The following is a 27,825-nucleotide window of genomic DNA, read 5'->3' on the forward strand; positions in this document are numbered from 1 at the left end:
ATGTCTGGGCTCTCAACCTATACTCAAACATTAAAAGAAGGTAATAGAGGTACACATTTTTTATTTTCTCAAATATACATTGAAGTTCTATAGTAATTTATTAAGCTTCTCATCTTCTTGCATGCAGATATGGACGACCATCATCATTTGTCCGCTCTGGATGTTACTCAAGTAGCTTGGACATTGAAGGTTCGAGCGAACAATCACATTTCTCACATCTATTGGAGCATACTCTACATATTAACATCCTGATTCTAATCTTGATGTTGAGAAATCCTGATTTCTTATGCAACAAGATATGAATCAGGGTTTGTCAGTATCAGGATTAGAATGAGGATGTGATTACAATCTTAACTCTCAATTATATTCTCCATGATTACAATTCACATAGAATATTGTGGCAAATTCAGCATTAGGATTAGAATCAGGATGTGAATACGAATAGTATATTGTTTCATATCTATATTTTTAGTTAACTTTTTTTAAAAACATTTGCAGAACACACATATGCTTGCAATCTTGCCATTAGCTATTTGGAATCAATTTGTGGTTTTCATGACATCTACTGTTCAAGAGACTTCCAACAAATCTTTTAGAAAACTGGAGAATTATTTTGCAAATTATAGAGCATTAATATGGATCTGTGCTGATAAAAATATATTTTAATTGTATAATGTTTAAACGACGAGGCGTCGCAATAATATTAATTTACTTTTGAATAAAAAATTTCCTTTAGCAGAATAATGACTTTTGTTTTAATGCACTAATTTATATGTTTTGTATATGTATTCAGGTAAAATATTATGGTTTTCAATTCAACAGTTTTAAAATAACTTATATTAGTATTTATATCTTTTAATTTTCAAAATTCTAAACTGCGAGGTGTCGCCATAAGGCGACGCCGAGTAATATTGCACTATTTTTTTATATTTAAGTTATATATATAGTAATACAGTTAGAGAGTAATTGACAAAAATTAATTTCAAATTCACATGTGTAAACAATATATGTAGAAATGTAACATTGTAGTTTTCAATTCAACTATTTTAAAATAACTTATATTGAGTACTTTCATTTTTTAATTTTCCAAATTTTAAACTACGAGGTGTCGTCGTAATGCGATGCCGAGTAATATAGAACTAATTTTTTTTATATTTAAGTTATATATATAGAAATACAGTTAGAGAGTAATCGACACAAATTAATTTCAAATTCATATGTTTAAGCAATATATATAGAAATGTAACATTGCAGTTTTCAATTCAACGGTTTAAAATAACTCATATTAAGTATTTACATTTTTTTAATTTTCCAAATTTTAAACTGCGAGGGGTCGCCGTAAGGCGACGCCTAGTAATATTGAACTAATTTTTTATATTTGAAATTTATATACAGAAATACAGTTAGAGGAGTAATTGACAAAAATTGATTTCGAGTTCACATGTTTAATCAATATATGTAGAAAAACATATATGTGAAAAAATATTGATTAACTGAAAAAAACTTAAACAATATTTATAAACTGAAAAAACTGTGTAAATAATATTTATTGACTGAAAAAGTGAACGATACAAAATGAAATATAAACAAAATATCAACACCTATCTAAATTGAATTAATTATAAATTAATAACAAAATATATAAATGAAATTGTATGATTTAAAATATTTTTAAAATAAATTAAAGTTCAATGAGATACTAATTTATATTATTACAGGGAGATACTGATTTGTTAAAATTTGTTCACAGACACATGTTTACAGGGAGATACTGATTTGTTAAAATTTGTTCACAGACACATGTATACAAATGCATCAGAAGCCAAATTTGAACATAAATCAGGCACAACTTGATCATCGCATGCTGTAAACTCCTTCACAAGCTAAAAAAAATCAGCGTAAGAGACGTGTAACAGTTCATATTCCAGAGCCTGAGCAAATTGGTGTCAAAAGGCCAGGTATTCCGACATACTCATTTGTCAACATCACACAATATTAAAAAGTATTGCAACTTTGAACTGATGTTTTCTATTATTTATACTAAGTTTGGTTTCCAGCTTCACACGGTATGTCCCCGTCTTTGTGAGCCTATATAGCTTCGTACATGTTTATGATTTAAATTAGAATAGCATTCTCTAATATCAATTTCAGATAACAATGATTCAATAAGAACGCCTAGAGCAAATGACGGTTCTTCTGCATCTGGTAAAAGGAATTTGTTTGAAGCATTCAACGACGCTGCTGAGATACAAATTGACACATGCCGGACTATGAGCAATATATTTCTGGTAAAATATATTAAGACGGATTTCAGTCAGTTTTTTAGACAATAAGTCATTTTGTATTTACCAGAAAAAATTATATTTCTATATATTATTTTTTTCAGATGATAATGCAGATGACTCAGACGCTGAAGGTATGTTCAAACTGATAACCACTCATTACAATCAAACCTCAATGATTATCCTATTTAGATGACCACTAATCTATTTCTTTAATATTATCATAGTACAACTCATAGAGGTGAGTACTTATCCGATGATGAAGAAGACTGTTAGGGCGAAAACATGCGATAATAATACACGCAAGTATACGCGTTCGCAAGTAATATAGCATACTTTCTAGTTCGTTCCCACATAGACTCAGACTAATTATGTTCAATTACACTCACTCACCAATGTATGATTACTTCTCAATGTTAAAACAATAATACTTAGATTTGATTAACTAATTATCAACTATAATTACCTACTAGAATTAAGCACTTAATTAACACTTGAATTAACAATATTAAAACACTCATGAGATCACAACTTCATTACTACTTCCTTCAATAGTCATTGTTATTACACTTAGCATGCAACGGTGATGATATTAATCAAACAACACGAAAATGATAAAAGCCAACTTTCATTGTACCAATACCATTCTACCAAACATCCACAATTAAGATAAAAGTTGAATAGGCATCAATTATGTTGAGTCCCTATATGTCTACAGAAATTGACAACATAACGATTTAAGCACAAGTTATTCCTTTTGATTACACAGGGCGAATAAAACGGTTAGAGTTACCCACTAATCATGTATACTCGTACACGAACCTATGGTAGCATGGCAAGTTCCAAATCTCAAGATCCACCATCGCTTCACAAGAGATTAACACCCTATCTTATATGTTCGCGACGCACATAAGATGAATAAGCACACCCAATACTAGATATCATACAATCATCACACACTAAGGTATTAAACAACTAACTAAAGAATTCCATAGTAAATCCGTTACGACCCCATGATCACGATTAACCCATGATAGCACTCATCGTCATCATGGGTTCATATGAAAACATGATAATAACACACAATAATAATAACTAAAACTACTTATATTAAACCAGAGTACGTCACAAGAGTAAATAGGTTCAAAGTAAAGAAAACTAGCATCCAACGTTACAACGAAATAAAAAATCACAAGAAAATATGCTTCCTCTTCGTTGCGGTATGCTAAAACGGTCTTCTTCCTTATCTCCTCGCTCTTCGATTAATACTACGATCCAACCTTTGTGAAACGTCTCTGAAAACTACTTATATAGGAGTCTCATAATACCCAGCTAACTCAGAAGTTGGAAGTTAAACAGAACTAGGAGTCCAAAATAATTATTCTAATTTTCCGTCCCTGAGCGGCCGCTCAGCATTCCTGAGCGGGCGCTCAGCTTCCTGAGCAGTCGCTCAGCAGAACTGAGCGGGCGCTCAGCTCCCTACTGGAAACTGCTCTGTTTTTCTCCAGTTTCTTCGCTGCAATCTGCTCCTATCTTCCCGCTTGCATTGCCAAACACATGCCAGGGCTTATTATTAATGAAATCTCTCCAAAAATGCAATTAATACCCTTAAATGCACAAACACTAGAAAAATGCATCAAATACACAAAATACTTGATTTCAAGACATCAATTCAAGCCATTATAAGACGTTCTAAGTGGTATAAAATGCCACTTATCACACCCCCAAACTTAAATCGATGTTTGTCCTCAAGCGTCATAGACTCAAAAACAAAACAAAAATATGCATGAATGTAATCTATATGAAATGCAGCGATCCCCCTTACTACGACCAAACCAACCAACTTATGACATCCCAACAAATGCAATTAGGTGAATAAAGATCAATCAAACCATGCAAACTAACATATAGCCAGAAACGTGGTGTGTGCAGATGCTTAACAGATATTCTTCGAAACTAGATCAATTACTATAACTCGACTATCCTCAAGGTAATCACATGATTATACGAAGAATAAAATTCTAGGCACAAAATGACTTATAACAATTCAAGATTTCTGGAGCTTATTCTGGAATCGTGCTTTTTATTCATAACAACAAATGCTTATTTGACCGTGCAATGAGTGAGGTCCACAAAAGACTTATACAATGACATCCATGTAGCGAGCGTTAGGTTAGTGGATCCCAGACTATAAAAGCCTTAGGTCACTAGGCACAAATTCCCCTAAGAACTTAATAACTCGAATACCAAAGAGCCCACTCGTGATCAATTATGCATTAACTCTCTATTTTTTTCTTTTCTTTTCTTCTTTTTTTCTATTTTTTTTCTCTTTTTTTATTATTTATTTTTTTTTATAATTTCTGAGCAAGTGCGCTTCGCTCCATCTTGCTCAACCCTAGACTACTCGCATAAAAATACGAGCCGGCTACTAGCCATTTGACGCCTAGCCACAATTAGCAATGAATTCCACTTTTTACTCCAATTTTTCTTTTCATGCCTTTTATCACTAAGAACCTATTTTAAATTCTAAGCATAATCAATAAATTAACCTCGAAAACCATCAAACCATAACAACAATCTAGTCCCTAAGCATTCTCTAAGACTTAGTGAAATTACAAGTGTTTCCAGCATGCATGTCAACCTACAAGACTCAACATCACTTTAACGCTATCACTACACTCGCATCAACATCATAAATCAATTGGTAAATCAACGTAAAAGGGATCATGGTATATGCATGAGCAACATGACATGATAAATAAATCTATAAATAATAAAAAAACTATATGGCAAAATGATAAGTGGCATTTTATACCACTTAGAACGTCTTAAAATGGCTTAAATTGGAGTCTTGAAATCAAGTATTTTGTGTATTTAATGCGTTTTTCTAGTGTTTATGCATTTCAGGGTATTAGTTGCATTTCGGGGGAGGAATCATCAAGAATAAGCCTTGGCATGTGTTCACCATTGCGAGAGGAAAGGAATGGGCAGATTACGGCGAAGAAACAGAGCAAGCTTGGAATTTTTCCAGTAGGGTCCTGCGCGCCCGCGCAGCAATGCTGAGCGGCCGCGCAGCAGCCTGCGCGGCCGCTCAGCGCGCAGAAATGCTGAGCGGCCGCGCAAGGTCGAGGAAAAAGCTGAATTATTTCAGACTTCTACTTCTGTGTGGCTTCCAACTTCTATGTAATCTGAGTTTTATGGGACTATTATATAGGTAGATTTGAGACGTTTTCATAAAAAAAAGTATTAAGGAGATTATGTTTTAGATTGTGTTTTACGCAAGAAGCGAAGGAGATAAGGAAGAAGACCGATTTAGCACACCGCAACGAAGAGGAAGCATATATTCTTGTGATTCTTGTTTCGTTGTAACGTTGGATGCTAGTTTTCTTGCTTTGACTTATTTACTCTTGTGACGTACTCTGTTTTAATATAATTAGTTTAGTTATTATTTTCTTGTGTTTGTTTATCATGATTTCATATGAACCCATGATGGCGATAAGTTCTATTATGGGCTAATCGTGATCATGGGATTTCAACGGATTTATTATGGAATTCTTTAGTTAATTGTTTAATACTTTAGTGTGTGATGATTGTATGATATCTAGTATTGGTTGCGCGTATTCGTCTTATGTGTGTCGCGAACATATAAGATAGGGTGTTAATCTCTTGTGAAGCGACGGTGGATCTAGAGATTTAGAACTTGCCATGCTAGCATAGGTTCATGTACGTTGTGCATGATTAGTGGGTAACTCTAACAGTTTTATTTGCCCTATGTAATCAAAAGGAATAACTTGTGCTTAAATCGTTGTGTTGTCAATTTCTGTAGACATATAGGAACTCAACATAATTGATGACTATTCAACTTCTATCTTAATTGTGGATGCTTGGTAGAATGGTATTAGTACAATGAAAGTTGGCTTTTATCAGTTTCGTGTTATTCGATTAATATTATCACTGTCACATGCTAAAGGTAATAACAATGGCTATAGAAGGAAGTAATAATGAAGTTGTGATCTCATGAGTGTTTTATTATTGATAATTTGAAGTGTTAGTTAAGTGGTTAATTAAGTAGTTAATTATAGTTAATATTTAATCAACAATTTTAAGTGTTATCTTAACATTGAGAAGTAATCATACATTGGTGAGTGAGTTTAATTAGACAATAACTTAGTCTGAGTCTCTGAGGGAACGAACTAGAAAGTATTCTATATTACTTGCGAACGCGTATACTTGCGTGAATATTAGTGCGTGTTTTCGCCCTAACAAGTTTTTGGCGCCGCTGCCGGGGACTCGGCGTATTTGTTTAGTTTATGTACTTACCATCATTGGTCATTAGGACTCAGTGATTAGGACGTAGTAGTTACTTACTCTTTTCGGTTGTGTTTCAGGTACTTTAGCAAGCGTTTATGCAAACTCGTTCTCGTGCTCGCAAGAGGACTTTAGATACAACTGAGGAGACAAACGCAGTTCTTGATATTCCGGAGAAGTTAGATTTTGAGGATTCAGATTCAGGCGCTGAGCAGAAAGAACCAGTAAACATGGGAGATCGTATTGTTCAAGCTGATCCAGCTCTTATGGATTTTTCTCGGCCTAAAATTGATGATATTCAGTCAAGCATCCTTCATCCGGCTATTCAAGCTAACACCTTTGAAATCAAGCCGGGCACTATTCAGATGGTGCAGAATTCTGTTTCTTTTGGAGGAGCGGCAACTAAAGACCCCAACATGCACATAAGAAATTTTGTCGAGATATGCAGCACTTTTAAGTATAATGGCGTGACTGATGAGGCTATCAAGTTGAGGCTTTTCCCATTCTCACTGAGGGATAAGGCTAAAGACTGGTTACATTCTGAACCAGCTGGGTCCATCACTACGTGGCAAGATCTTGCGCAAAAGTTTCTGGTGAAGTTTTATCCAATGGCAAAGACTGCTGCTATGAGGAGTGCTCTTACTCAGTTTGCGCAGCAACCTACAGAATCTATGTGCGAGGCTTGGGAACGCTACAAGGAAATGTTGAGAAAATGTCCACATCATGGAATGCCGGATTGGATGGTAATCACTGGTTTTTATAATGGTTTGGGGGCCCAATCTCGGCCCATGCTCGATGCAGCAGCTGGAGGAGCCTTATGGGCTAAAAGCTATACTGAGGCGTATAATCTTATAGAGACAATGGCTGCAAATGAGCATCAAAACCCAACTCAGAGGATGACGTCAGGCAAGGTCGCAGGTATTCTGGAAGTTGATGCAGCCACCGCTATTGCAGCCCACCTCCAAGCACTATCAATGAAGGTTGATTCTCTGGCTACGTATGGAGTTAATCAAATAGCTATGGTTTGTGAGCTTTGTGCAGGTTCTCATGCTACGGATCAGTGTTCTCTTGTCAACGAATCTGTTCAGTATGTGAATAATTATCCGCGACAACAGCAGCCTGTGCCAGCGACCTATCATCCTAATAACAGAAATCATCCAAATTTCAGCTGGGGGAATAATCAGAATGCTATTCAGCCAACATATCAGCAAGGAGTAAGTAAACAGTTTAACCCACCTGGATTCCAGCAACCACAGCAGTATGCTACAAGGCAATCATATCCTCAACAGGGAAGTGCAGCTGCACCTACTAGTGCTGATTTTGAGGAACTTAAGCTGATATGCAAGAGTCAGGCGGTTTCTATCAAGACCTTGGAAAATCAAATCGGTCAATTAGCCAATGCAGTGCTCAATCATCAACCTGGCACTCTTCCCAGTGACACGGAAGTACCAGGCAGGAAGGAAGCTAAAGAGCAAGTCAAGGCTATTACCTTAAGGTCTGGAAAAGTAGCTGATGCTGAAAAGGCAAAAGAAGTCGAAGCTGAAGTTAGAGATGAAGAATCTAAGCAAAAGGAGAAAGTGGCGGAACCAAAGAAGACTACTGTTGAACACACTCTGCCTGAGGCTAATACAGGGGAGAAACAGCTCTATCCTCCACCACCTTTTCCTAAGAGATTGGAGCAACAAAAGCTAGATAGACAGTTCGGGAAGTTTCTGGAGGTGTTCAAGAAACTTCACATCTATATACCTTTCGCTGAGGCTCTGGAACAAATGCCTAGTTATGCGAAGTTTATGAAGACTATTCTTTCAAGGAAGGTGAAACTGGATGACCTTGAAACCGTTGCTCTCACGGAAGAATGCAGCGCGGTTCTGCAACAAAAGTTACCACCAAAACTGAAAGATCCAGGAAGCTTCACCATTCCTTGCACCATTGGCAATCTAACTTTTGACAAGTGCCTTTGTGATTTGGGAGCAAGCATTAATCTGATGCCCTTGTCGATCTTTAAAAAGCTGGATCTGCCTGATCCAAAACCCACATACATGTCGCTACAATTGGCGGACCGTTCCATTACTTACCCAAGGGGCATAGTTGAGGATGTGCTCGTCAAGGTGGATAAGCTCTTCTTTCCAGAAGATTTTGTTATTCTGGATTTTGAGGAAGATAAGAAGATTCCCATAATCTTGGGGAGACCTTTCTTGGCTACTGGTCGTACCTTGATAGATGTGCAAAAAGGGGAACTTACTATGCGGGTCCAAGATCAGGATGTGACCTTCAACGTATTCAAGGCAATGAAATTCCCTACAGAAGATGAGGAGTGCTTAAAAGTGGATGTGATTGATTCCGCAGTTACTTCGGAACTCGAGCACATGCTAATGTCTGATGCATTGGAAAAGGCCTTAGTGGGGGAATTTGACAGTGATGATGAAGATTGCAACGAGCAATTACAATATCTGAACGCTTCTCCCTGGAAGCGAAAGCTGGACATACCATTTGAATCTCTTGGTACTTCTGACCTCAAGAACGCTGAAGGGAAGCTCAAACCATCAATAGAGGAGGCACCTACCTTAGAGCTCAAACCATTACCTGAACACTTGAGGTATGCTTTTTTAGGTGATTCATCTACGTTACCTGTTATTATTTCAGCTGACCTTTCAGGTAGTGAGGAAGACAAGCTCTTAAGAATTTTGAGAGAATTCAAATCGGCTATAGGATGGACCATAGCAGACATCAAGGGGATAAGTCCTTCATATTGTATGCATAAAATTCTGCTAGAGGAAGGTAGTAAGCCAACTGTGGAACAGCAATGAAGACTGAATCCCATCATGAAGGAGGTGGTGAAGAAAGAAATTCTGAAATGGCTAGATGCAGGCATCATTTATCCTATTTCTGACAGCTCGTGGGTGAGCCCCGTACAATGTGTTCCTAAGAAAGGAGGTATCACTGTGGTCGCAAATGAAAAGAATGAGCTCATCCCTACTCGAACAGTTACAGGATGGAGAGTATGCATGGATTATAGGAAATTGAACAAAGCCACAAGAAAGGATCACTTTCCTCTTTCATTTATTGATCAAATGCTTGATAGATTGGCGGGACATGAGTATTTTTGTCTTCTGGATGGTTATTCCGGGTATAATCAGATTTGTATTGCACCAGAGGATCAGGAAAAGACTACCTTCACTTGTCCATTTGGCACATTTGCTTTTCGTAGAGTTTTGTTTGGGTTATGTGGCGCCCCGGCCACCTTTCAGAGATGTATGATGGCTATATTCTCTGACATGATTGCAAATAACGTCGAAGTGTTCATGGATGACTTCTCCGTCTTTGGACACTCATATGATGAATGTTTGAATAATCTGCGCGCCGTACTCAAAAGATGCGTGGAAACTAATTTGGTGCTTAATTGGGAGAAATGTCATTTTATGGTGCGTGAAGGCATTATCCTTGGGCATAAGGTCTCTAGCAAGGGTCTGGAGGTGGACAAGGCCAAGGTGGGAGTCATTGAAAATCTTCCCCCACCCAATTCTGTGAAAGGAATCCGTAGTTTTCTTGGTCATGCGGGTTTTTATCGGCGATTCATCAAGGACTTTTCAAAGATATCTAAGCCATTGTGCAATTTGCTTGAGAAAGATGTGCCTTTCAAATTTGATGATGAATGTTTGGCAGCATTCGAGACTCTCAAGAAGAGTTTGATCACTGTACCAGTTATTACAGCACCAGATTGGACAGAACCGTTTGAGATGATGTGTGATGCGAGTGATTATGCGGTAGGTGCAGTTCTGGGACAGCGCAAGAAAAATCTCTTCCATGTGGTCTACTATGCGAGTAAGACTTTAAATGGTGCCCAATTGAACTACACCACTACTGAGAAGGAGCTTTTGGCTATAGTCTTTGGCTTTGAGAAATTTCGATCTTATCTGCTTGGTACGAAAGTAACAGTATTCACTGATCATGCAGCTATTCGCTATCTGGTTTCTAAGAAGGATTCGAAGCCGAGACTCATTCGTTGGGTACTTTTACTTCAGGAATTTGAGTTAGAGATCAAAGATAGAAAAGGTACCGAGAATCAAGTAGCTGACCATCTCTCTAGGTTGGAGAATCCCGATTCTACTTCACAAGATAGGACGTTAATCAATGAATCTTTTCCGGATGAGCAGTTGTTTGCAATTCAGGAGGAAGAACCATGGTTTGCAGATATTGTAAACTATCTTGTCAGCAATATAATGCCTCTTAATTTGACATCCGCGCAAAAGAAGAAGTTTCTGCATGAGGTGAAGTGGTATATGTGGGATGAACCATATTTGTTTAGACAGGGAGCTGACCAGATCATCAGGAGATGTATCCCGTTCTGTGAGACGGAGGGGATATTACGAGACTGCCATTCCACGGTTTATGGTGGACACTATGGAGGTGAGAAGACGGCAGCTCGTATTCTGCAAGCAGGTTTTTTCTGGCCTACTTTGTTCAAGGATGCTCATCAGTTTGTTTTAAGGTGTGATCGTTGCCAAAGAGTGGGAAATTTGTCAAGGAAGGATGAGATGCCATTAAATGTGATGCTTGAAGTCGAGGTCTTTGATGTGTGAGGAATCGATTTCATGGGGCCTTTTATCTCATCTTGCAATAATCAGTACATCTTGCTGGCAGTCGATTATGTCTCAAAATGGGTCGAAGTTAAAGCTTTACCGACAAATGATGCAAAGGTAGTACTAAATTTTCTTCATAAGCAAATTTTCACAAGGTTTGGAACGCCTCGGGTAATCATAAGTGATGAAGGATCGCACTTTTGCAACCGTAAGTTCACTTCTATGATGCAGCGTTATAATGTGAATCATCGAGTAGCTACTGCCTATCATCCGCAAACAAATGGTCAAGCGGAAGTGTCTAACAGAGAGATAAAGCGCATTCTAGAGAAGGTTGTTTGTCCGTCAAGGAAGGATTGGTCTTTAAAGCTCGATGAAGCTGTTTGGGCTTACAGAACAGCATACAAAACTCCACTTGGGATGTCACCGTTTCAGTTGGTGTACGGTAAGGGATGTCATCTACCGGCGGAGCTTGAGCATAAGGCCTACTGGGCATTGAAGAAATTGAACCTGGATTTAGATGCAGCTGGTAAGAAAAGAATGCTTCAGCTTAATGAACTTGATGAATTTCGACTTCAAGCGTACGAGAATAACAAAATGTATAAGGAAAAGGTGAAGAGGTGGCACGATAGGAAGCTACATCCAAAGTTATTTGTGCCAGGGCAACAAGTTCTTTTATTCAACTCTCGGCTCCAACTTTTTCCTGGGAAGTTGAAATCAAGGTGGTCTGGACCTTTTATTGTCAAAACTGTGTTTCCACATGGAGCGGTGGAAATTTTTGAGAATGATTCGGACCAAGCATTCAAGGTTAACGGTCAGCGGTTGAAGCACTACTATGGGGACATGGCAAACCGAGAGGTGGTTAGTGCCATTTTGTTGACTACTTGAGAAAGGTACGGAACGTCAAGTTAATGACGAAAAAGAAGCGCTGCGTGGGAGGCAACCCATGAATTGTTGTTACAGGAACCCTTAGAAGTTAATAACCTATCCAAAAACACAAAAAAATCAGAAAACAGGGGCTGAAAAAAAAAATTCCAGAGACCCTCTGCGCGCCCGCGCAGCTATGCTGAGCGGCCGCGCAGCTTGCTGCGTGTCCGCGCAGAAATGCTGAGCGGCCGCGCAGGGGTCGAGTTCCAGAAAATTTTTTGCAGTTCAGAAAAAAAAAAAAAAAAAAACAAATACACAAAAAACAGTTTTAGCCCATAAACCCATAAATTGTTCCCACTACCCCATCATTTTAACCCTTAATTCCCAAACCCTAATCTAATCCATACCCTATATATACATACACCTATCCTACATATCTCCCACAAAACTTCCTACACTTAAACCCTCTCATAAACATCAAAAATCAGTTCTTACACACTTCTATTCACGAATCAATGGCACCCAAGAGAGCACGCACTATTGACAGCAGCAGCACAGTTCCTACTGCTGATTCTTCGAGGGGCACTGCTGCAAGGCCTCGTTTAACTGACAGAGCTGCGGAGGAGGAGTACACTAGGCTGTTGGGGAAGCCGATTCTGAAGGAGAGGGGGTATTTACCATCAGGGAGGGATGGTGAGTTGTTGCCCATGATTGCAGAGAAGGGGTGGATAGCTTTTTGTGAGTCACCCGAAGCAGTACCGATGAGCGTTGTTCGCGAGTTCTACGCGAACGCGAAGGCTGAAAAGAATGGGTTTTCTGTAGTCCGTGGGCTGACGGTTGATTATCATCCTGCGGCGATTCGCCGTGTGATTGGACAGCGAGAGAGGAAGCCCGAGGAGGAGAACTGGAATGAAAAGACTGCTGAGGATTTTGACTTGGATTTGATTTGTGCAACTCTCTGTCGACCGGGCATAGTTTGGAACCGCAGTCCAGCCAATAATGAGTATCGTCAATTTCCGGCGATCGCCATGAACAGGTATGCCCGTGCATGGAATGCATTTATATGTGCTAATATTTTGCCTTCTTCACATGCACACGAGGTCACAGTTGAGAGAGCATAGCTGTTGTGGGGAATTCTGAATGAGGAATACTATGTGGATCTTGGTGAGTTTATCTACCAAGGAATTCTGAAGTTTTTGAGGGGAGCAAAGCATATGAACATCCCTTATGCATCCACGGTTACGAAGCTATGCCGAGCAGTGGGAGTGAACTGGCCGGCTCATGAGCAGTTGCAGTTGCCAGCAGCTCCGATATATTCTGGTACTCTGAATGGGATGCAGGAGTGGACCGGTGGTGAGCCTGAGGAGCATGGGCTGGGTTATCGTCTTCCAAGAGGGCGTCCACCACGAGGTGCTACTATGGCCAGGCCAGGGCATGGTGAGGCTGGTTCGTCGAGAGCTCAGGAGGGTGCTGGAATGGGTGATGCCCAGTATAGGAGGCTTTCACGGCGGATGGATGCCATATATGAGACGCAGAGTAGGTTTGCTCAGGAGCTCACCCTTGCGTTAGGGACTGCTTTTCGAGGCCTTGGAGCTGATATCCAGTGGCCAGTTTTTGGTGAGGACTCTGCATACCCGCCGCCTAATACTCCACCCGCTGAGGGTGATGATGATGATGACTCCGAGTAGGTATACCCTGTGTTCCTTTCTACTACTTTCACTGAGGACAGTGAAGATTTTTAGTTTGGGGGTGGTAGTTAAAGGAATACTGTGTGTGTGTCATTTAGTTGCATATTCATGATAGTTAGTTCATATAGTTGCATAATTTATGCCATATAGTTTTTTTTATGAATGTCATGTAGCTCATGCATTTACTATGATCCCTTTTGCAATGATTTATCGACTGAATTGTGATATTGATGCGAGTGTAGTGATAGCATTAAAGTGATATTAAGTTGTGTAGGTCGATATGCATGCTAGAAACAATTGTAAGTCCACTAAGTCTTAAAGAATGCGTAAGGGCTAGATTGTTGTTATGATTTGGTTGTTTTCAAGGTCAATCTATTTATTATGCTTAGAATTCGATTATAGGTTCTTAGTGATAAAAACATGAAAAAGAAAATTTTTCATGGAGAAAAAAAATATATGGAAGTTGTTGCTAGTTGTGGCTAGACGTCAAATGGCTAGTAGCCGGCTCGCTTATGTTGCGAGTAGTCTAGGGATGAGTAAGATGGAGCGAAACGCACTTGCTCAGAAGTTAAAAAAAAAATTGCATAATTGATCAAGAGTGGGCTCTTTGGTATTCGAGTTATTAAGTTCGTAGGGGACTTTGTGCCTAGTGACCTAAGGCTTTTAGAGTCTGGGATCCGCTAACCTAACGCTCGTTACATGGATACCATTGTATAAGTCTTTTGTGGACCTCACTCATTGCACGGTCAAATAAGCATTTGAGTTGTAAATAAAAAGCACAATTCCGTAGTAAGCTCCAGAGTTCTTGTAGTGTTGTATATCACTTTGTGCCTAGAATTTTTATTCTTTGTATAATCGTAGGATTGCCTTGAGGATAGTCTAGTCATAAGTAATTGGTCTAGTTCCGAAGCATATCTGTTAAGTATTTGCACACACCACGTTTCTGGCTGTTTGTCCGGTTGCATGAGTTTATTGATCTTTAAATGTCTAACTGCATTCGTTGAGATGTGACAATTTGGTTGGTTAATTATAGTAAGGGGGATCGTTGCATTTTCATATAGATTGCATTCATGCATATTTTTATTTGTTTTGAGTCTGTGACGCTTGAGGACAAGCATCGATTTAAGTTTGGGGGTGTGATAAGTGGCATTTTATACCACTTAGAACGTCTTAAAATGGCTTAAATTGGTGTCTTGAAATCAAGTATTTTGTGTATTTAATGCATTTTTCTAGTGTTTATGCATTTCAGGGTATTAGTTGCATTTCGGGGGAGGAATCATCAAGAATAAGCATTGGCATGTGTTCACCATTGCGAGAGGAAAGGAATGGGCAGATTACGGCGAAGAAACAGAGCAAGCTTGGAAATTTTCCAGTAGGGTCCTGCGCGCCCGCGCAGCAATGCTGAGCGGTCGCGCAGCAGCCTGCGCGCCCGCGCAGAAATGCTGAGCGGCCGCGCAAGGTCGGGGAAAAAGCTGAATTATTTCAGACTTCTACTTCTGTGTGGCTTCCAACTTCTATGTAATCTGAGTTTTATGGGACTATTATATAGGTAGATTTGAGACGTTTTCATAAAAAAAAGTATTAAGGAGATTATGTTTTAGATTGTGTTTTACGCAAGAAGCAAAGGAGATAAGGAAGAAGACCGATTTAGCACACCGCAACGAAGAGGAAGCATATATTCTTGTGATTCTTGTTTCGTTGTAACGTTGGATGCTAGTTTTCTTGCTTTGACTTATTTACTCTTGTGACGTACTCTGTTTTAATATAATTAGTTTAGTTATTATTTTCTTGTGTTTGTGTATCATGATTTCATATGAACCCATGATGGCGATAAGTTCTATTATGGGCTAATCGTGATCATGGGGTTTCAACAGATTTATTATGGAATTCTTTAGTTAATTGTTTAATACTTTAGTGTGTGATGATTGCATGATATCTAGTATTGGTTGCGCGTATTCGTCTTATGTGCGTCGCGAACATATAAGATAGGGTGTTAATCTCTTGTGAAGCGACGGTGGATCTAGAGATTTAGAACTTGCCATGCTAGCATAGATTCATGTACGTTGTGCATGATTAGTGGGTAACTCTAACAGTTTTATTTGCCCTATGTAATCAAAAGGAATAACTTGTGCTTAAATCGTTGTGTTGTCAATTTCTGTAGACATATAGGAACTCAACATAATTGATGACTATTCAACTTCTATCTTAATTGTGGATGCTTGGTAGAATGGTATTAGTACAATGAAAGTTGGCTTTTATCAGTTTCGTGTTATTCGATTAATATCATCACTGTCACATGCTAAAGGTAATAACAATGGCTATAGAAGGAAGTAATAATGAAGTTGTGATCTCATGAGTGTTTTATTATTGATAATTTGAAGTGTTAGTTAAGTGGTTAATTAAGTAGTTAATTATAGTTAATATTTAATCAACAATTTTAAGTGTTATCTTAACATTGAGAAGTAATCATACATTGGTGAGTGAGTTTAATTAGACAATAACTTAGTCTGAGTCTCTGAGGGAACGAACTAGAAAGTATTCTATATTACTTGCGAACGCGTATACTTGCGTGAATATTAGTGCGTGTTTTCGCCCAAACACAAAAATATGCAATTATATGAGCTAAACTATCATGAATATGTAACTATATGACACACACACAAAATATTCCTTAACTACCACCCCCAAACTTAAAATCTTCACTATCCCCACTGAAGGTAGTATAAAGGAACACAGGGTATACCTACTCGGAGAGATCATCATCATCATCACCCTCAGAGGGTGGAGTATCAGGAGGCGGATATGCAGAGTCTTCACCAAAAACTGGCCACTGGATGTCAGCTCCAAGGCCTCTAAAAGCAGTCTCAAGCGCAAGGGTGAGCTCCTGAGCAAACCTGCTCTGCAACTCGTACATAGTATCCATCCTCCTCGACAGCCTCCTATACTGGGCATCAGTCATCCCAGCACCCTCCTGAGCTCTAGAAGAACCAGCCTCATCTCGCCTTGGCCTCGCCATGGTAGCACCTCGTGCTGGACGCCCTCCTGGAAGATGATAACCCAGCCTATGCTCCTCGGGCTCTCCACCAGTCCACTCCTGCATCGCATGCAGAGTCTCGGAGTCAATAGGAGCGGCCGGCAACTGCTCGTGAGACGGCCACTGAACCCCCACTGCTCAGCAAAGCTTTGTAACCGTGGATGTATAAGGGATGTTCATGTGCTTAGCTCCCCTCAAAAACTTTAGAATTCCTTGGTAGATGAACTCACCAAGGTACACATAGTACTCTTCATTCAAAATTCCCCATAACAACTGTGCTCTCTCAACTGTGACCTCATCTGCATGTGAAGTAGGCAGAATATTAGCATAAATAAAAGCATTCCATGCACGGACATACCTATTCATCGCAATCGCCGGAAAATGGCGATACTCGTTAGTCCCAGTCTTGAAAGTCCAAACTATGCTCGGCCTATAGAGAGTAGCACAAATCAAATCCAAGTCAAAATCCTCAGCAGTCTTCTCATTCCAATTCTCCTCCGTGGGCTTCCTCTGTCGCTGCCCAATCACACGGCGAATCGCCGCACGGTGATAATCCACCGTCATCCCCCTCACAACAGAATACCCATTCTTTTCAGCTTTTGCGTTCACATAGAACTCGCGAACAACGCTCATCGGAACTGCTTCAGGAGACTCACAGAAAGCAATCCAACCCTTCTCAGCAATCATAGGCAACAACTCACCATCCCTCCCCGATGGTAAGAACCCCCTCTCCTTCAAAATCGGCTTACCTAGAAGCCTAGTATACTCCTCCTCAGCATCCCTATCAAACAACCAAGGTCTCGCAGCAGTACCCCTCGAAGAATCAGCAGTAGGGACAGTGCTGCTGCTATTTATAGTTCTGGATCTCTTGGGTGCCATCAAAACTGAGAAAAAGTGTTTAAGATTTGTGTTTTTGAATATGGGAGAGAGTTTAAGGTTTGAAAGTGTATGGGGAGTAAATGGAATAGGTGTATGCATATATAGGGTATAGATTAGGGTAAAATTTGATTAGGAGTGGGTTTGAGGGTTAAAAATATGGGATAATGGGGAAATAGGTCGTGGGTAATGGGGGTGTGTTTTGTTTTTTTTATTTTTCAGATTTTTTTGGATTTTTATAAAGCTTAAAAAAAAAATTCCAGTCGCCCCACCCCCCCGCTCAGCTTTGCTGAGCGGTCGCTCAGCAAAGCTGAGCGGGCGCTCAGGGGTCTTCTGGAAAAAAATTTCCTTTGCCCTATTTTTTAGATATTTTTGTGGTTTTGGATATGTTACTAACTTCTAAGGGTTCCTGTAACAACAAATCATGGATTGCCTCCCAGGAAGCGCTTCATTTTCGTCATTAGCTTGACGTAGCGTACCTTAATCAAGTTGACAACAAAACGGCACTAACCACTTCTCGGTTTTCCGTGTCCCCATAGTAATGCTTCAAACGCTAACCATTAACCTTGAATGCTTGGTCCTAATCATTCTCAAAAATCTCCACCGCTCCATGTGGAAACACAGTTTTGACAATAAAAGGTCCAGACCACCTTGATTTCAACTTTCCAGGAAAAAGTCGGAGACGAGAGTTGAATAAAAGAACTTGCTGCCCCGGCACAAATGACTTAGGATATAGCTTCCTATCGTGCCACATTTTCACTTTTTCCTTGTACATTTTGTTGTTCTCATACGCTTGGAGTCGAAATTCATCCAGTTCATTTAGCTGAAGCATTCGCTTCTTTCCAGCTGCATCTAGATCCAGGTTCAACTTCTTCAACGCCCAATAGGCCTTATGCTCAAGCTCCGCAGGTAAATGACATCCCTTACCATACACAAGTTGAAACGGGGACATCCCAAGTGGAGTTTTATATGCTGTTCTGTAAGCCCAAACAGCTTCATTGAGCTTTAAAGACCAATCCTTCCTTGACGGACAAACAACCTTCTCTAAAATGCGCTTGATCTCTCTATTAGACACTTCCGCTTGACCATTCATTTACGGATGATAGGCAGTAGCAACACGATGATTCACATTGTAGCGCTGCATCATAGAAGTGAACTTACGGTTGCAGAAATGCGACCCTTCATCACTTATGATTACTCGTGGCGTTCCAAACCTTGTGAAAATCTGTTTATAAAGAAAATTCAACACTACCTTTGCATCATTCGTTGGCAGAGCTTTGACTTCTACCCATTTTGAGATATAATCGACTGCCAGCAAGATGTACTGATTATTGCAGGATGAGACAAATGGCCCCATGAAATCGATTCCCCAAACATCAAAGACCTCGACTTCAAGCATCACATTTAACGGCATCTCATCCTTTCTCGTAAGATTTCCCACTCTTTGGCAACGATCACACCTTAAAACGAACTGATGAGCATCCTTAAACAAAGTAGGCCAGAAAAAACCTGCTTGCAGAATATGAGCTGTCATCTTCTCACCACCATAGTGTCCACCATAAACTGTGGAGTGGCAGTCTCGTAATATCCCCTCTGTCTCACAGAATGGGATACATCTCCTGATGATCTGGTTAGCTCCCTGTCTAAACAAATACGGTTCATCCCACATATACCACTTCACCTCATGGAGAAACTTCTTCTTTTGAGCTGTATTCAAATTAGGAGGCATTATATTGCTGACAAGATAATTCACAATATCTGTAAACCATGGCTCTTCCTCCTGAACTGCGAACAACTGCTCATCCGAAAAAGATTCGTTGATCAATGTTTTATCATGTGAAGTAGACTCGGGATTCTCCAATCTAGAGAGATGGTCAACTACTTGATTCTCAGTACCTTTTCGATCCTTGATCTCTAACTCAAATTCCTGTAGCAAGAGCACCCAACGAATGAGTCTAGGCTTCGAATCCTTCTTGGAAACCAAATAGCGAATGACTGCATGATCAGTGAACACTGTCACCTTTGTCCCAAGCAAATAAGATCGAAATTTTTTGAAACCAAAGACTATAGCCAAGAGCTCCTTCTCAGTAGTGGTGTAGTTCATTTGAGCTCCATTTAAGGTCTTGCTAGCATAGTAGACCACATGAAAGAGATTATTCTTGCGCTGCCCAGGAACTGCGCCCACCGCATAATCACTGGCATCACACATCATCTCAAAAGGCTCTGTCCAGTCAGGTGCTGTAATAACTGGTGCAGTTATCAAACTCTTCTTGAGAGTCTCGAATGCCATCAAGCATTCATTATCAAATTTGAAAGGCACATCCTTCTCAAGCAAGTTGCACAATGGCTTAGATATTTTTGAAAAGTCTTTGATGATTAGCCGATAAAAACCCCCATGACCAAGAAAACTACGGATTCCTTTCACAGAAATAGGTGGTGGAAGATTTTCAATGACTCCCACCTTGGCTTTGTCCACCTCAAGACCCTTGCTAGAGACCTTATGCCCAAGAATAATGCCTTCACGCACCATAAAGTGACATTTTTCCCAATTGAGCACCAAATTAGTTTCCACACACCTTTTGAGTACTGCACGAAGATTATTCAAACATTCATCATACGAATGTCCAAAGACGGAGAAGTCGTCCATGAATACCTCGACATTATTTCCAATTATATCAGAGAATATAACCATCATACATCTCTGAAAAGTGGCCGGTGCGCCACATAAGCCAAACGAAACTCTGCGAAAAGCAAACGTGCCAAATGGACAAGTGAAGGTAGTCTTTTCTTGATCCTCTGGTGCAATACATATCTGATTATACCCCGAATAACCATCCAGAAGACAATAATACTCATGACCGGCCAATCTGTCAAGCTTCTGATCAATAAATGGGAGAGGGAAGTGATCCTTCCTCGTGGCCTTGTTCAACATTCTGTAGTCCATGCATACCCTCCATCCTGTGACTGTTCGAGTGGGGATGAGCTCGTTCTTCTCATTTGCTACCACAGTAATACCTCCTTTCTTAGGTACACATTTCACGGGGCTCACCCAAGAACTGTCAGAAATAGGATAAATGATTCATGCATCCAGCCACTTCAGAATTTCTTTCTTCACCACTTCTTTCATGATAGGATGAAGTCTGCATTGTTGCTCAACAGTCAGCTTACTACCCTCCTCTAGCAGAATTTTATGCATGCAATATGAAGGGCTGATCCCCTTGATGTCTGATATAGTCCATCCGATAGCCGATTTGAATTCTCTTAAAATCCTTAAGAGCTTGTCCTCCTCACTACCTGAAAGGTCAGATGCAATAATAACAGGTAAAGTAGATGCATCACCTAAAAAAGCATACCTCAAGTGTTCAGGCCATGTTTTAAGCTCCAAGATAGGTGCTTCCTCAATAGATGGTTTGAGCTTTCCTTCAGCATTTTTGAGGTCAGAAGTATCAAGAGATTCAAATAGCATGTCTAGCTTTCGCCTCCAAGGAGAAGCATTTAGACATTGTAGTTGCTCATTTCCATCCTCATCATCACTGTCAAAATCCCCCATCAAGGCCTTTTCTAATGCATCAAACATTAGCATATGATCAAGTTCTAAAGTAACCGCAGAATCAATCAAATCCACTTTTAAGCACTCCTCATCTTCTATAGGGAATTTCATTGCTTTGAATACATTGAATGTCACATCCTGATCCTGCACCCTCATGGTAAGTTCACCTTTCTGCACATCTATCAAGGTACGGCCTGTAGCCAAGAAAGGTCTCCCCAAGATTATGGGAATCTTCTTATCTTCCTCGAAATCCAGAATAACAAAGTCTGCAGGAAAGAAGAGCTTATCCACCTTTACTAGCACATCCTCCACTATGCCTTGTGGGTATGTAATAGAACGATCAGCCAATTATAGAGACATGTAGGTGGGCTTTGGATCAGGTAAATTCAATTTTTTGAAGATCGACAACGACATCAGATTGATACTTGCTCCCAAATCACAGAGGCACTTGTCAAAAGACAACTTGCTAATGGTGCAAGGAATGGTGAAGCTACCTGGATCTTTAAGCTTTGGAGGTAACTTTTGTTACAGCACAGCACTGCATTCTTCCGTTAAAGCAACGGTCTCAAGATCATCCAGTTTCACCTTCCTTGAAAGAATACTCTTCATAAATTTCGCATAACTAGGCATTTGCTCCAGAGCCTCAGCGAAAGGTATGTTGATGTGAAGTTTCTTGAACACCTCCAAAAACTTACCGAACTGCTTATCCAGCTTTTGTTGTTGCAATCTCTTAGGGAAAGATGGTGGAGGATAGAGTAGTTTCTCCCCTGTATTACCCTCGGGAAGAGTGTGTTCAACAGTAGTCTTCCTTGATAGAGAACATCCCTAGGAAGGTACCCGACTCAACAGTAGCCGCTTTCTCCTTTTGCTTAGCTTCTTCATCACCAACTTCAGCTTCTCCTTCTTTTGCTTTTTCAGCATCAGCAACTTTTCCAAACCTTAAGATAATAGCCTTGACTTGCTCTTTAGCTTCCTTCCTGCCTGGCACTTCAGTATCACTGGGAAGTGTGCCAGGTTGATGATTAAGCACTGCATTGGCTATTTGACCGATTTGATTTTCCAAGGTCTTGATAGAGACCGCCTGACTTTTGCACAATAGCTTAAGTTCCTCAAAATCAGCACTAGAGGGTGGAGCTGCACCTCCTTGTTGAGGATATGATTGCCTTTGAGCATAATGTTGTGGTTGCTGGAATCCAGGTGGATTGAACTATTTACTTATGCCTTGCTGATATGGTTGCTGAATAGCATTCTGATTATTACTCCAGCTGAAATTTGGATGATTTCTGTTGTTAGGATGATAAGTAGCTGGTACAGGCTGCTGCGGTCGCTGATAATTGTTCACATACTGAACAGATTCATTAACAAGAGAACACTGATTCGTAGCATGAGAACCTTCACAAAGCTCACAGACCATAGCTATCTGATTGACTCCATAAGTGGCTAGAGAATCGACCTTCATAGGCAGCGCTTGGAGCTGCGCTGCAATAGCTGTAGCTGCATCAACTTCCAAAATACCCGCTACCTTCCCAGGGATCATCCTTTGAGTCGGGTTTTGATGCTCATTTGCAGCCATAGTCTCAATAAGATTATAAGCCTCCGTATAGCTTTTGGACCACAAGGCGCCTCCAGCTGCTGTATCGAGCATGGGCCTAAATTGGGCCCCCAAACCATTATAGAAACTAGTGATCACCATCCAATCAGGCATTCCATGATGTGGACACTTTCTCAACATCTCCTTGTAGCGCTCCCAAGCTTCGCACATAGATTCTATAGGTTGCTGTGCAAAATGAGTAAAAGCACTCCTCATAGCCGCAGTCTTCGCCATTGGATAAAACTTCACCAGAAACTTTTGCGCAAGATCTTGCCAAGTAGTGATAGACCCAACTGGTTCAAAATGTAACAAGTCCTTAGTTTTATCCCTCAGTGAGAATGGGAAAAGCCTCAGCTTGATAGCCTCATCAGTCACACCATTATATTTGAAAGTACTATAGATCTCGATAAAATTCCTTATGTGCATGTTGGGGTCTTCAGTCGCAGCACCTCCAAAAGAAACAGAATTCTGCACCATCTGAATAGTGCCCGGCTTGATTTCAAAGTTATTGGCCTCAATAGCCGGGTGCATGATGCTAGACTGAATGTCATCAATTTTAGGCCGAGAAAAGTCCATAAGAGCTGGATCTGCCGGAACAATACGATCACCCATAATTACTGGCTCTTTCTGCTCACTTCCTGAATCCGAATCTTCAAAATCTATCTTCTTCGGAATATCAAGAACTTCGTCTGTCTCCTCAGCCGTATCTAAAGTCCTCTTGCGAGTACGAGAACGTGTTTGCATAAACGCTCGCTAAAGTACCTAAAACACAACTGAAAACAATAAGTAACACGTCTTAATCACTGATTTCTAATGACCAATGATGGTAAGTACATAAACTAAACAAAAACGCCGAGTCCCCGGCAGCGGCGCCAAAAACTTGTTAGGGCGAAAACACGCACTAATAATACACGCAAGTATACGCGTTCGCAAGTAATATAGAATACTTTCTAGTTCATTCCCACAGAGACTCAGATTAATTATGTTCAATTACACTCACTCACCAATGTATGATTACTTCTCAATGTTAAAACAATAACACTTAGATTTGATTAACTAATTATCAACTAGAATTAACTACTAGAATTAAGCACTTAATTAACACTTGAATTAATAATATTAAAACACTCATGAGATCACAACTTCATTACTACTTCCGTCAATAGTCATTGTTATTACCCTTAGCATGCAACGGTGATGATATTAATCGAACAACACGAAACTGATAAAAGCCAACTTTCATTGTACCAATACCATTCTACCAAACATCCACAATTAAGATAGAAGTTGAATATGCATCAATTATGTTGAGTCCCTATATGTCTACAGAAATTGACAACATAACGATTTAAGTACAAGTTATTCCTTTTGATTACATAGGGCGAATAAAACGGTTAGAGTTACCCACTAATCATGTATACTCGTACACGAACCTATGCTAGCATGGCAAGTTCTAAATCTCAAGATCCACCGTCGCTTCACAAGAGATTAACACCCTATCTTATATGTTCGCGACGCACATAAGACGAATAAGCACGACCAATACTAGATATCATATAATAATCACACACTAAGGTATTAAACAACTAACTAAAGAATTCCATAGTAAATCTGTTACGACCCCATGATCACGATTAGCCCATGATAGCACTCATCGTCATCATGGGTTCATATGAAAACATGATAATAACACACAAGAATAATAACTAAAACTACTTATATTAAACCAGAGTACGTCACAAGAGTAAATAGGTTCAAAGTAAAGAAAACTAACATCCAACGTTACAACGAAATAAATAATCACAAGAAAATATGCTTCCTCTTCGTTGCGGTGTGCTAAAATGGTCTTCTTCTTTATTTCCTCGCTCTTCGATTAATACTACGATCCAACCTTTGTGAAACGTCTCTGAAAACTAATTATATAGGAGTCCCATAATACCCAGCTAACTCAGAAGTTGTAAGTTAAACAGAACTAGGAGTCCAAAATAATTATTCTTATTTTTCGTCCCTGAGCGGCCGCTCAGCATTCCTGAGCGGGCGCTCAGCTTACTGAGCGGTCGCTCAGCAGAGCTGAGCGAGCGCTCAGCTCCCTACTGGAAACTGCTCTGTTTTTCTCCCGTTTCTTCGCTGCAATATGCTACTATCTTCCCGCTTGCATTGCCAAACATATGCCAAGGCTTATTATTGATGAAATCTCTCCAAAAATGCAATTAATACCCTAAAATGCACAAACACTAGAAAAACACATCAAATACACAAAATACTTGATTTCAAGACATCAATTCAAGCCATTATAAGACATTATAAGTGGTATAAAATGCCATTTATCAAAGACAATAATCAATATTTCCCAGGTAGCATAAATATTTGAACTACATCACAAAGGAAATATAATTTATGAAACTATGACATTTTTATCTTTATATTAATTTTTATTATCAGATTTATGGATGGGATACATGGACCTCGGGCCTCCATCTAAGGTATGTCAGAAGTGTAACGCACGAATATGGAATGAAGAACGGAACAATAAATCATCGAAGAATAGCACACCAACTTTTACAATGTGTTGCAAAGATGGTCAAGTTAAGCTTCCTGCTGAAAAATGTCCTCCTCCCTTCCTTGCTTATTTGCTATCTAGAGGTGAAAAATTTGATCACTTCAGGCTCAACATAAGAACATATAATTCCCTATTTAAGTTCACCTCAATTGGTGGCAAAATAGACCGTAAAATTAACAATGGAGGAGGCCATACTGTTTTAAACTTAATGCTTAAAACTATCATCTAATTGGAAGCCTCAAACCCAAGGATGGTCAACCAGCAAAATTCTGCCAACTATATGTGTATGACACTGAAAATGAAATAGAAAATCGCATGAATGCAGTACCTAGCTCGGAAGTGCTTGATCCAGATATTGTAGAAGGGTTGTTAAAGATGCTTGACGAAAATAATCAATTGGCAGAAGGTTTTCGTTATGCGCGTGATCGTATTAATCTTGGTAAAACAGACGACTTTAGTTTGCTTTTGGTTTCATCTAAGTCAGCCTCTGGCAGGAAAAACCAGGTTGGACCTTCAAATGAGGTGGCAACCTTGGTAGTTGGAGATAGCGATGATACTTGCCCATTCAGAGATATTTTTTTTCAAACAAAGCAGATGTATCTGAAAAGAATATATGTAACCTGCAAGCACTTTATGTAGCTTCAATATCCGTTGCTTTTTCCTTATGGTGATTATGGTTTTCATCTAGATATTCCCCTTCACAACAAGAAGCCTAAAGTGCCGGATGAGAATGTAAGTGATCTACATCCAGATGAGACTCAGCACAGGACTACTATCATAATGCGAGAATATTATGCTTATAAGTTAATGATATGCCCAGAAGAAGGTACTTTTAACCACTATCTTCTGATGCATAATATATTAGGGTTGTGCTCAGAATTATATCTTCAGCGCTAACTTTATATTTACTATAACAGGCATGAATCTTCATCTTGGCGGTCGTTTATGGCAACAATTTGTGGTAGATGCCTTTTCAGCAGTTGAGCAATATAGACTGGACTGGATTCGAGCTCATCAGAATATAATAAGGTCTGATCTTTATAAATCTATTCGTGATTCGGTATCAAAAGGTGATACAAATCCATCTACAAAAGGCAAGAATGTTATCCTTCCTGTAATTCACACTGGTTCGCAAAGATGTATGAATCAATACTTCAAAGATTCATTAGCTATTTGTCATACCATCGGTCATCCATCCCTATTTCTAACAATGACGTGTAACACACAATGGCCTGAGATTAAGAGTATGATGAAATTTTTCCCTGTAATAGATGTTGCTGACAAACCTGATGTGACAGCAAGAGTTTTCAAGTTAAAACTTGACCAGTTGCTGGACCTTATCAAAAACAAGAATTATTTTGGAAAATGCATAGGAGGCAGTAATGCACTCTTATGATTTAGTTTCTTCCTTATAATTATAAAATCTTAGTTTATTACATATTGTTTATACCTTTTAAAGTCGTAAATAAATATATCACTGTTTCTTTCTTTTGTAGTAATACATGTAATTGAATTCCAAAAGCGCGGTCTTCCTCACTGTCACATGTTAATATGGTTGCACCCGAGAGATCGCCCACAAAATGTTGATGACATTAATCAGTTAATCTCGGCTGAAATACCAGATAAATATCATGATCCTATTGGTTTTAATGTTGTCAACAGTCACATGATTCATAGGCCATGTGGAAAAGATTACTCCTACTCTCCTTGCATGGTTAAGGGGAATTGTGGTCGCTATTTTCCTAAAAGGTGTTGATTTTTTCATATTTGGCATTTGCATTGGTATATGTTTAATAAGCCTGTGTTTTTTATACCAAGATTTAACAACATAAATGTAGCAATATGATAACCATCCTTTTTTTCCTTATGCAGGTTTAATGCTCATACATTTTTTGATGATTGTGGTTTTCCTGTATATCGTAGACAACGCACAGGATTGACTGTGACAAAGAAAGGAGTGGACCTTGATAACCAATACGTGGTTCCTTATAATAGGGATTTATTAGTTCGTTTCCACTGTCATATTAATTTGGAGGTTTGTAACAGTTCGTGATCTTTGAAGTATTTATTTAAATACTGCTTGAAAGGTCACGATACGGCTACCATGATTCTCAGGAAAAAACAGCAAGGAAATGAAGCAAGCACTTCATCTTCAAAACCAAAGTCAAATGATGAAATAAAAAAATTCCTTGATGGTCGTTACATATGTGCTTCGGAAGCTGCCTGGCGTCTTTTAGGATTTGACATACATCATCGTTTTCCTACTGTTGAGCATTTTCCAGTGCATTTGGAAGGCGAAAAGAGTGTGTCTTTTAAGCAACATGAAAATCTTCAAGATGTTGCGGAGAAGGATAAAAAGAGATTTAGCAAATTGGAAGGATGGTTTCAGGCAAATAAAAACATACCAGAGGCAAGACAGTTTACATATCATTAGTTTCCTCAGAATTTTACTTGGAAACAGGATCAAAATAGGTGGAAGATTCGTGAATGTG

The 27,825-nt window shown here is 39.4% G+C and overlaps 1 protein-coding gene and 2 non-coding genes across 3 annotated transcripts; 2 read left to right on the top strand and 1 right to left on the bottom strand.

Moving 5' to 3' along the window:
• LOC141665237 (uncharacterized) lies at positions 1 to 27,767 on the top strand. The gene is made up of 14 exons (XM_074471213.1): positions 1 to 40; positions 128 to 189; positions 499 to 549; positions 1,898 to 1,958; positions 2,058 to 2,066; positions 2,152 to 2,288; positions 2,387 to 2,416; positions 25,216 to 25,256; positions 25,570 to 25,867; positions 25,973 to 26,159; positions 26,251 to 26,712; positions 26,830 to 27,082; positions 27,206 to 27,368; positions 27,459 to 27,767. Exons 1-14 carry the CDS (start codon positions 1 to 3, stop codon positions 27,765 to 27,767), a joined length of 2,103 nt encoding a protein of 700 aa, XP_074327314.1.
• On the bottom strand, positions 7,214 to 7,320 carry LOC141669414 (small nucleolar RNA R71). Its single transcript, XR_012553700.1, has one exon. It is a non-coding gene; the product is annotated as a small nucleolar RNA R71 (small nucleolar RNA).
• Positions 22,886 to 22,992, top strand: LOC141670221 (small nucleolar RNA R71). The gene has a single exon (XR_012554462.1). It is a non-coding gene; the product is annotated as a small nucleolar RNA R71 (small nucleolar RNA).
• Positions 27,768 to 27,825: the final 58 nt, after the last annotated feature.

This window comes from Apium graveolens, chromosome 6 (genome assembly GCF_009905375.1).
Source record: "Apium graveolens cultivar Ventura chromosome 6, ASM990537v1, whole genome shotgun sequence".
Classification (NCBI taxonomy): Eukaryota; Viridiplantae; Streptophyta; class Magnoliopsida; order Apiales; family Apiaceae; genus Apium; species Apium graveolens.